Source organism: Ixodes scapularis, unplaced genomic scaffold (assembly GCF_016920785.2).
Source record: "Ixodes scapularis isolate PalLabHiFi unplaced genomic scaffold, ASM1692078v2 PGA_scaffold10__122_contigs__length_95168666, whole genome shotgun sequence".
NCBI lineage: Eukaryota > Metazoa > Arthropoda > Arachnida > Ixodida > Ixodidae > Ixodes > Ixodes scapularis.
Window position 1 is genome coordinate 83,460,833 of NW_024609836.1, and position 11,043 is coordinate 83,471,875.

An 11,043-nucleotide genomic window follows, 5' to 3' on the forward strand; every position below is an offset into this window, starting at 1 on the left:
TCTGGGTTCAATGTTTCTAGCCCAAGTCTGTAAATAACGGGGAGGCTTGGGAGAAATCTTCGAAAACCAGACAGCCTCTTGTAAAAATCGTGATTGATTTGAGCCTGAGCTACGAACTACGTGCATAATGAAATGTCCGAAAATATTTGTACCCTTTTTTTATCCCTTTCATCGCCTCATTTAAAACTTTCTGGTTTTCTCGTGCGTAAACGACATCTTTAAAACAATTGTGAGCTTGGATGTTCCCTACTTTAGACAAGCTTAGTAGCACAAGTGTGACACAAATAGGCGGCGCACACCAAGTCACTGAGCCAGAAACTTTCTGGTTGTCGCGGGGTAGTCAGCACTGCATAGTGTACGCGTGCTTGTCCTCATGCGACTACCATTATATTGCCGGAGAAAAGCAGTTCTTTTCTTGGTCCTGACATTTAATTGAAAATATGGAATAGAATATAGTTATCCTTCGATGCAAAAGGAACTTTTTCCGAAAACGAGAAACGATCTCCAAATACTATTTTAAAGCATTCAATTAAACGGCTTTGATGAAATGGCGTTTGATTCAATAACGTTCGATGAAATGGCTTCGATGAGACGGCCTTCGATGAAGTGTCCGGACCCAATCACCATCATTAATTTGAAATACGAGTTCATCTTTCTTACCTTGCTCAGTCCACGGATAAAACCACCTCATCTGGTTGGTTGATAATATCCTTGACCTATCTTGATTAGAAATGCCATCAGTGACGTTTTTGCGGTGGCCCGAGACCTGCTTCTTTGTTTCTGTTTATTATTAGTAATTATTTGTTACAGATGTACAGACTATTTCGGCAGTGTATTTTCCTTCCGCTCTATAACGACTTCGGGCCACGAGAGCGCATTTGATAAACAAGTACACAAAAGTAGTAATTCTGGTCGCGTTGTCAACTCTATCCCTTGCTTAATCATGTATACAATGTGTAGGAAGAAACGCGTTGACAGCAATATAAGGGGGGAAGCTTGGAGAATTGTTAAGCGGGCGTTGGTTTTTAAAAGCCGGGGATCTTGAAGATGTGTGACAGAACGCGGGGGTTTGCGGCAGGGGTATGGAAACGGGGCTTTCGGATTTGGTTTATTTCTTAAACTGATCATGGAATGGGGCAGAATCGTAAATGTCGGCGAGGAGCACTTTATTCTGTCAGGAAGACCCGGCTTGCTTTTGTAAGTAAACGACCGCTGAAACAGATAACAGACATGCACTGGATTCTCCAGTAGCTTCGAAAAGCCACGTTACGTTCTCCGCTCAAACCGTTACATTGGACTTTAAAAATATGTGGAACAGAAAAAACTATCAGATAGAAAAGCTACACGGACTGAGTGTATCTCCGTTTCACCATAACTTGATAAACGGCGAAAGCTACGATCCCAGTTAGCCAATCAGAGCAAAGGAGCGACGCACGAGACAGCTCTCCGTGGGAGGATCGTGTTTCAATGGTACATCGTCAAGTGCTTTGCTCCGATGCCCCGATTGGCTCACGAGGGTCGTAGCTTTATATCCTGTCTTCAAAGGACTGGCTCTCACAACGCTTGAACGAGCACTTAAAGGGCAACTCCGCTTAATTTCAAAAATTTTGAGATAGTGGCCGATTTTGCTTTTTGAAGCACTCAAAAACAATCCCCAATCCTTTGTTTCACGAAAAATAAAATATTTTTCGTGTAATTTTACTCTAGCCATGATCACAAACCGAAACCGAAACGGTGGCAAAGCCGGACAACATTGTATATTCGGCATCACTAAGCATGTACACCCACGTGATATACAAGGGGAAGAAGAAGCTCCCCTCTTATCAGGATCCTCCTTTGTGCCTCCTGGATTAGCACAGGCGTCGCTATTCTCCCCTCAGAAGATTATAGAAGATTAACCTGTCACTCAAAATTCTTACAAAAGCAGCTTCCCTCTCCTCATTTTACTTGGTGTTCAAAAGTATGCGATGTAACACAAGCCGCGCTCAACGAGGCGATCGGCTTATCAGTAGTATCAATAGTCGAGCGCCGGGCCGGCCGAGCGCGTCACTCACGTCTTTCACGGCGCTGGCGCCACCCGTGCTCTCCCCAAGAAAAAAAACAAAATTGAAAAAAAAAAAAAAAAGAAGCTGTACATGTTTGATGACGTCGCGGACGTGCCGGGAGAAGGAATTTGGAGGAAGCGGAAATGCAGCCGGGCAGTGTTGTCTGGCCCGCACGTCTCATCCAAAACCAGCGGATTCGTGCTTGTCAAACTTTGACAGCGATTTTAATGAACTTCTAGGCGGAATTCCGTCGTAATATTTGCCATGGGGTTTTTGTAGATGATAACAAAGAGAACTGTATAGTTTTGCACTACTGGAAAAGAAGCGGAGTTGCCCTTTAACGCCTCGCCTTGTCCTGTGCGGAAGGTACTCCGTGATAATGGTTTTGTCCGGTTCGACATTCTCACAATATACAATGACGCTTTTGTGAGCTGCTTGGAGATGTCTTCGGGGTGATCCGGGAAGTCAGACATACTGCTTGGGTACAAGATTATGTTCTGTATACCCAGGGATGGACCACACCGGACGCTGCAAGTCGTTCCAGCCAATGCAGCGCTGCGAGCGCTTCATTTGGTCTCGTGCTCCGCGTGTTTCCAAACTCAGCGCATGTCACGTGTCACACACTCAGGACTGATTTAGCTCCGATGACTCGTAGCGTCCGCTGCGGTCCATTTTAAGGTAGAACGGATCGTAACAGACTACGCTGCTTTGTGTTTGCGAATAATGGATCGCTTAGAGTGGTTCATTGGTAAATCCTGCTTGAGTTCAGCCTGAGCTCGCAAACTCTGGACACAATAAAACAATGTGGCGTAGAAATAAAAGCCACTGAAAATGTCAGTACCGTTTTTCTTTTCGTACTTGCAACTTTTGTTATTGCTTGGGACCGAGTTCGGCCCTGGGAGCTGTTTGCCGCACTGTAAATTTGTACAGTTATTAGTTAGTGCAATGATTTTCATGTAGGTGATAGGCCCTCTTGGGAAGAGCATATTAGAAATAGTTCAATGCTATATCTTGAAGACATTGCCAGATAACAACTCACAAATATTGGGTAAAAATTTCAAAGTGGCCTAGTTCGTGTATTTCGAAGCGCTGCATTTTGCATGGAGACAAAATAATGCAACATGTTAATGGAACACCACGCGATATAGTGTAAAATATTTTCCTCGAGATAAAAAGAAAAACGAAGTTTTCTTTTAATTGCACGCTGAAGTTGGGGAACTTTTCACATTGAAGCACGTTTGAAGCGTTGTAAATATTTTCAGTTATAAAATCGAGTAAAAAAATATTTTTAGATGATTTACCGTTCCGGAAAGAATATACAAAAAAAAAAATTAAACGCTTTATCTAGAAAATATTACGAGATATGCACTCGCAAACATCAGATACAAATATCAAAGTTACACGCACGCACACACGCACGAGGGTACACAATAACCTGAAAACCGAACGCAGAGGCTGATGTACGAGTAGTGATCAAACTGTTTCTGCGGTTGACATCATAGGACGTCGCGTTCATGTGGGAGCTGTAAAGGTTAGGTGATCAAAAATGCACAATCATGACAATCAGAGCACATATCTCCAACATTTTTTACCCTCAACCACCTTCTCTCCCCCTCCCCCTTTTTTCTCGCTCAAAAAAAAAAAGAAAAGAAAAAGAAGGGAGATCATTTAATGGTGCGACTTTTGCCGACGGTGCACGCGCGCAAAAGTACATGTCAATCGCAAAAGTGTTATTTACGAGATAAAGTACACATGAGAGTGATTGTCGCTTTAGATGTCATTATAATTGGTTTTAGTAGTGCACCCATACAGTAGCCTAACCACATAGTTTTAACCCAACTACGTGAAAACGATCAGTTCTTTCGTTGACCCGTTCAAGACTGGCAGTTGTTGAAATATTTTAGCAAAGCGAAAACCGGGTATCGGCGCAAATGATAATCTCTACGCAAACCCGAGCCCCTGAAACTTCAACAGTGCCTCCGGTATATGTGTGCGTGTGTTCACCTTGATTAGAGAAGTCATTCCAGATATAGTCACGGCAGTCCGGAAAGTCGAAGTGCTTCCGTCGCATTCAAATTAATGCTCGGAGCCTTTATTCTTGGCTGTAAGTATATAGGTTAGCTCGCACCTCACGCGTGATCCTAAGAACAAACGATTCCGTCAAAGCATTTTATGCTGCACAGGTTACGCCACCTCAGCTTATCGGATATCAGTGATACATTCCAATAGACTTGAGTAGCTCTTGCTGTGTTGCAACTTACAAGCACAAGTAGAGAATTAAAGAAAAAAAATATTATCGTCTTTTTTATTAAAAACGAGCTTGCGAGAGCACGGTTATGGTCTCATCTCATATGTTGCGCTGTAGTACAGCATGGCGACACCACTGATTCAGGTACTTTGGAGTTATTAGCGCATCGTAAAACCTCGTTGGTCATCGGCGGCTTCCTGAACAAGCTCGCGGCATGACAGTAATATATTATATTGTGCCTACATTGCACTGTTTGCAACAGCAGACTGATATTTCATTATCGACAAGCAAACTCTACCTGCAAAAATTAAATGTAATACGAAGAGAATGCCCAGAGTTTTAGTAATCAGTAATTTGTAATGTGATATAATTAAATTTTAGTGATTTTTAAGAAAGGAATCGGTAATGTAAAACAGTTAGTTTTGGAAAGTGCTTTTGCCATCTCTCGCCTAGAAATCTCAAGAGGGCGACTGTACTAAAGTGATTAACCATTTCGAGAAGAGATATTGATTTGAGAAAAATTAACGAAATATTGTAATTACAGTTCCAAAATTTGACGGGTGAACTTGTACTTTAAACTTTTGCTTACGGAAGGGTGAGTTCTAGTCACCGGTGTGGCCACGTGCAATATGACGTCTAAACGCGGCACTGGTCACTAGTAGGATCTCAAAACGCAATATAAAAATGCAAGGAACCGGAAAAAAAAAGGCTGTTTCGTATTATGGATTTTTGCAGATCTCAATATTTGGAGTTTCGGTCAAATTTCAGAAAAAAACAACGGTTTGACAGCCCCCAGCACTGTTTATTTCAACGTGTGTCCCATTTAGGCAACACCAGGTGGGTTGGGGTAAAAGCACCGGACATGTTAGAGTACGCACGCTGGCATGAGTTCCCGTCCCGTAAACACTTTTTGTAAGGCTCGCCGCTTCCTCTTCAAGTACCCAGGGTCACAATACACTCTGTAGTACCGTATTTTCCGGACTATACAAGTTTAAAAGTTGAAAATTCACCCGATGCAGAATATCTACAGGTGCGGACAATACAATGATTTAATTTTTCTATATCCTTCACTATGACAATCGTGAAGGATTTTATGAGTAACGGACTATACTAATGTTGATTTACGTACGATAAAGCTTCATCGTGACCTAATACAGTAGGCGTTTGTCAAGATCTGCTGAGTATGATACTTTTTACGTTCGGACTAGGTGCTAAGTGCGGGCTTTGCACTGGGTGCCGATTGTGTACCGGGTGCGGACTATCTAAGAAAACACTTTTATTTTTGACGCAAAATATTTCCCTGCGGACTATGCACCGGGTGGGGGCTATAGTCCGGAAAATGCGGTAGTTCCTTCGAACTCTAGGGTTTTTGGACGATGGCTCTTGGCCTATGCCCATCCTCACATGGCCTTGGGTCACTTTACATGGACGGCAGAAGCAGTCAAATGCTCGGACTAGCCAAGCATGGTTATCGCAAAACAAAACAAAAATTCAGAGACAAACCCGAGAGGCTAGGCTCTGAAATGCTGCAGAAAGGAGAGTTCGGTTTCGGACGCTTCTCTGGTATCGCCGGAGGAAAGGGGTCGCTGTGCCTCCCGTCGCAAATCGCCCATTATGCGCTTAGCTTGGCTTATCTGGCCCCGAGATGAAGCAACAAAAGGAGTCTCCCCGCCGTCAAGTTAACTATGGGAGAGGAGGAAATGGGAAGTGTGGCGAGGGGAACTTTTTTTCTGGTTGAAAAATATTCTGCAGGTTGGTCTTTCAGCGCCGCGTGGTGGGAAGTTTTGAAACTAGCCCGAATGTCTCGGAATCTTGGCCTTGAAGTCATTGTAATAAAAAGACGCAGCACGTTGAGGCAATCTGAACGGAAAACACAGCGATCTAAATGCTATTCAGAACCATTTCACGAAACTACGAAAGTAGCGAGAATATAAACTGCGTGCAAGCAATTTTTCCCAGAGTCACAAGGACCCGCTTTCGCTCGGTACGTCACTCCGAGAGACAACCGCAAGCACGCGACCTTCAATTGATTAGCTAAGTTTGCTACACATCTAAAATTGGGCGACGCGATATGCGACAGCGAGAGATCTGACCCAACACCGGTGCTTAGCCCGTCGCTTACCAAATCGCAAGAGCGTCGCTCGTGCGAAACCGAACACAATTGACGCCTGTTCGATTGCGAGGCAACGCGCGATACGCGGAATGACCCAGCTGCAGTCAGCACTAGCTTCACAAAGCTTGCTTGTTGCAGTGGGCTCGAAATCTTTCCGTTTTACAATGGCCAGCCAAGCCTTCTTCGTCCGTCTTGCAGTTGCGTTCTTTCCAAACGGGATCCGGAAGGGTCTCTTTCCATCCTCCGACCTGCTACGGCACCCAAACGCGTTACAAGCAGGCAATGTGCCACTAAGTATACAAAACCTCCTGGCTTTTGACGTCGGTAACCGCGTAGAAAAGACGGCGCGTAAACGCGCGTTCGATGAGCTGCAGCAAGCAGAGCGTGCGTGTGTGCAGCTGTTTGCTGAACCCAAGATAGTGGCGATTAGAGCCGCTTGAAGCGCTGATAGAGGTGAGTCTAGCTGTGCTTCTGTCACGTTATCGCTACCGTCCAATGATGCTCACCAGGCCAAAACATGATCGGCTAGAGTGAGTATGTTGTCGGCAAAACGCAAAAAGAAAAGGAATGCGTTACTCTGGAAACCCATACAGTGACTCTAGATTGGGCACGAGTGCTGCGTCAGCGATCGGCAAGGACTCGGATTCAATCACGCTTCGTGCCTAAGAAATGCCGACCGGCAACGTTGATTGATTGACTTTCGAAAAAGGCCTATAATTGGATATATAGCTTCACGAATAAAAATCAGAATAAAGAGTTAAATGAGTGGTCCTTTCCTTCTGGTTATCGAACAGGTTAATAAGCTACATACTAAATGAGCTGCGCTTAGAGTGTCCGCACTCTGTTCCCCGACATTGTTGCGGGCGCCGCCATTTTGGTGCTTGTGCAGAGCCTGCAGAGCAGACACAATTGCCGATCGTCATAATTCAAAACTGCGACTTCCTCAGCATTACATTTGGTGTTAAGAAGCTCATGTAATATTGATTTGCTCTGTCGCGAACTGTTTAAACATTTGTGGTGGACGGAAAAGCGTTTCCTATGATTTCAGAGAAAGCTTCAGACAACTGGCAACCATGTGCAGTTACTCTCAAGCCTAGCTTATTTAATGGCGTTAGCTACACCTATAGGCTGCCTTTTTCTTTTTTCTTTGGTTCCAGCAGGCCGTAGTCAGGACCTGAGAAAAGGAGGATGCAAACGATCGGAAAGTCCACTCCGGTCTATAGAGAGATCGAAGGACTCTACCTCAGCTACTACTTCAACGACGACAGAATCCGCTCTGCCCTCGCCTACAAGCCGAGGCCAGATGACGTGTTTATCGTAGGCTATCCTAAATGCGGTACCACCTGGATGCAATACCTCCTCTGCAACATCTTTAGCGGTGGCGTTCCTCCGAGGGACACAGTGGAATTCGAGGCCAAGTCACCCTTCTTGGAACTCACCGGAGCTCAAGGCGCCGAAGAGATGCCGAGGCCGGGCGCCATCAAGACGCACTTCCCTTTCGACAAGACACCTTACTCGAAAGAGGCCAAGTACTTCTACGTCACCAGGAACCCATACGACTGCTGGGTCTCGTACTGCTACCACATGAAGAACTTTCCCGCCTACTTCTTCAAGGACGGTACCTTCGACCAGTTTTTCGATTTGTTCGTGGAAGGAAAAGGGGAGTTCGGCGACTACTTTGACCATCTGTTGTCCTGGTACGAACATCGCAACGACCCCAACGTCTTCTTCTTGACTTACGAAGACCTCAAAAAGGACACGGCGTCCTGGGTGCTGAAGATGGGTGACTTCCTGGGTAAGGAGTACGGCGAGAGCTTGCGAAGTGACCCAGCGCTGCTTAAGCGCATCGTGGAGGTGTCCAGCGTGTCGAATATGAAGGAGGCATTTAATGACGCGTGGAAGTCAGCGGTGACTCATATCCCGCTGGCTGCGGGAGCTGACGGATCGCTGCAAGTCACCAAGGAGTCGTTGGAAGCGGCAGTGAAGAAGCCGATGACTGGAGATTTCGTTCGTAAGGGCGTAGTTGGAGACTGGAGGAACCATTTTTCGCGAGAACAGATTGAAAGAATGAAGCAGCGCGTTGCGACCAAAACGGCAGGCAGTGATGTGATGGAGTTGTGGAAAGAGTACGACCTTCCAAGACTGAACTAAGAGGAGTGAGCTTGCGCGTAAAGCTTCTGCGTTGGCTGCGTTCTGTGAAGCATCTCTATATATAGTGGGATTACATTGGAATACCTGTCGTTTGTGGTGCAAGATTGTCAGCAAAAAAGGAAAGTATATAGTGTCCACACTTTTTTGCTTTTATGTCCATTTGATAAATTCCGATCGCCCTTATTATATTTGACTAACTTGATTAAAGCCTGATTGATGTATTGAGCACATCGCGGTGCGGAGACACGTAAGCGTGTATAAGAATTTCTTGTTTTGCGACTGTTATTAATAAAAAAGCACACACACACACATATGCGCCTACAATTCAATTCATTCATCCTTGACTTTGCGGGTCTCCTTAGGGCCGCTGCCTTTGGGAGTACCACGTTCGCGGCGAGACGCTCTACCGCGAAGCGGGTTCGTACTCGCGTGGCATGCTGCTCATTGAGCGCAAACAGACACCAGTCACGTTGGTAACGGTGATAAACTGTTTATTTACAATGAAACAAATAACAACAACACAGCGGCTATAAGCTGGTGAACGCCGTCGGTGTGGAGATCGCCCACGGCCGAACGGTCGTTCACAAAGGTACAAAGTACGGGGTAAACGCTCACCGGTGCGCCGGAAGGGTCCCCGTTGTCGCCGCCGCCGAATCCCAGGAAGAAGAGACCAGCGAGACTGCTGTCCGCTGGTTTTAAGATAACGGCGGGGGCGAAGTGGCCAATCAAGGAGCGACACGTCGATCTCCTTTGTGCGGGGGTTCGTCACGGAAATCGCCCCAAGGGGGAGAGGAGGAAGCCACTCACAGTGGTAAGCAGCGCCACCTCTCGCTACGTCGGCGCGGCCGCCACGGCGTGCCAAAACGCTGACGCGACAGAATGTTGAGGGATCACAATCCCCACACTCCCCCCTCCTTAGCCAATACAATAGTCACCCGCAAACGGGTGGACCAACACAAACACAAACACAAAAGACTAAAATAATAAAAAAAAAAGAAAAAAGAAGGCCGCCAGCTGCTGCAACTACACGGGAAACAGCCCGGTTATACGTTCATGGTCCAAAACTTCGTCCAGCGGTCCCTCACCAGCGGTACAGCTCCCAGCGGTAGTCGGTCGGCTGCGTCAACACGTGACCGCCGCGCACGTAGCGGATCACCTCCTGAGCGCACAAGCCGGGGTAGGGCGTCGAGCCCAAGGTGACGAATGTCCCACGACAGCAGTCCGTTAACGCTCAGACGTCGGACTTGAAGGGCGCCCTCGGACCTTTAGTGGTTGACGTCCGACTCGGAGTCCGTAATGCTCCTGGAGAGGCCGAAGTCGGCGACCTTGTAGCAACCGTGTTCGTCGACGAGCACGTTCCGGGCGGCCAGGTCCCGGTGGGTTGTCCCTCAGCTGCCGATGTAGTGCGTGCCCTACGAACCCTGCTGGGCGAACTGCGCCAGGTCCCGGGCCCTTGGGACTTGTTACGGGACGAACGGGAACAGCTGGTCCCTGGTCGGCGAGCTTTCCGACCGCGGCGCGGGTCCCGAAGATAATGAGCCGGCTGTCCCTGACCGGATGTCGATCCCGACGGCCCACGAAAACGACGGGTTGCTGGTTTGGCCCGCGGCCGGCTGGGGTAGCGGGGCCACCTGACGAATCACGCGCAGCTCTGGACCCTGGACACCGCTGAACTGCCGTAGCCAGGAGACAGCAGCTCCAGAACGACGCGAAGCAAAGGCTGGATGTCCTCTTCGTAGGTGCGGAACGTACTGCGGTAGAATGACCACTTGGTCTCCGACCGCTTGTGACGACGCTCGCACCGCGCTCTTGCGTTGACAAGTGCCACACGTGAGCGTAGGTGGCAATAACTGACCAATGGCAGTTACGCGTACCCTTTCCCTCGGAAGCCGTGTTTGGGGGATTCCCCTGCGGGTTCATCCGGGAGCGAACGCTGAGGTGACGTATGTAGGTCACTGCTTGCCAGTAAACAATGGTGTCTGGCGCGTTCGCGAAGGCAGTAGGTGTATTGTGCTTTGCACTTCCCTTAATATGACATTTCGCCACTTAATGGGGCTGCCTCTACGAAAACTTCGGATAATAGTTCCTCCGTCTACGCAGATTGTAGCGAGACGCCTGTTGTTCATCGTCGGCGTTATCTCGCACTGCGGGTGCATGTTTTTGCGGGGGCTGAGTTTGCTCGTTGGCCCCGTTTTCCCTCTCATGGTAGGGTTTCAGGTCGCACACATGCACCGGCCCACCGACTTTTCTTGATTGCAAGTTTGTCAGCTTGTACACGAGTGGGGAGAGAAGTTCCTGCACTCGGTACGGGCCACACCACTTCGGAGCCAAAGCGGCCGAGAAGCCTTTGCTGGCATCACTCAGAACATGGTTGCGTCTGAGGACGAGATCGCCCACTTTGTAGCGGAGATCTCGATGCGAGCGGTCGTACTGAGCTTTTTGTTTCGCTCGCGCTACCCCGAGATTGCGACGCGCCTCTGAGAAGG

At 47.7% G+C, this 11,043-nt stretch overlaps 1 protein-coding gene across 1 annotated transcript; it reads left to right on the forward strand.

Annotated features, from left to right (window-relative positions):
- Window positions 1–7,594: 7,594 nt before the first annotated feature.
- On the forward strand, window positions 7,595–8,610 carry LOC120839305 (sulfotransferase ssu-1-like). Its single transcript, XM_040209566.3, has one exon. The coding sequence runs from the start codon at window positions 7,595–7,597 to the stop codon at window positions 8,555–8,557; it is 963 nt and encodes a 320-aa protein (XP_040065500.1). The 3' UTR covers window positions 8,558–8,610.
- Window positions 8,611–11,043: the final 2,433 nt, after the last annotated feature.

Coding starts and splice junctions, on each gene's coding strand:
- LOC120839305 (XM_040209566.3), top strand. CDS start 7,595: ATGCAAACGATCGGAAAGTCCACTCCGGTCTATAGAGAGATCGAAGGA.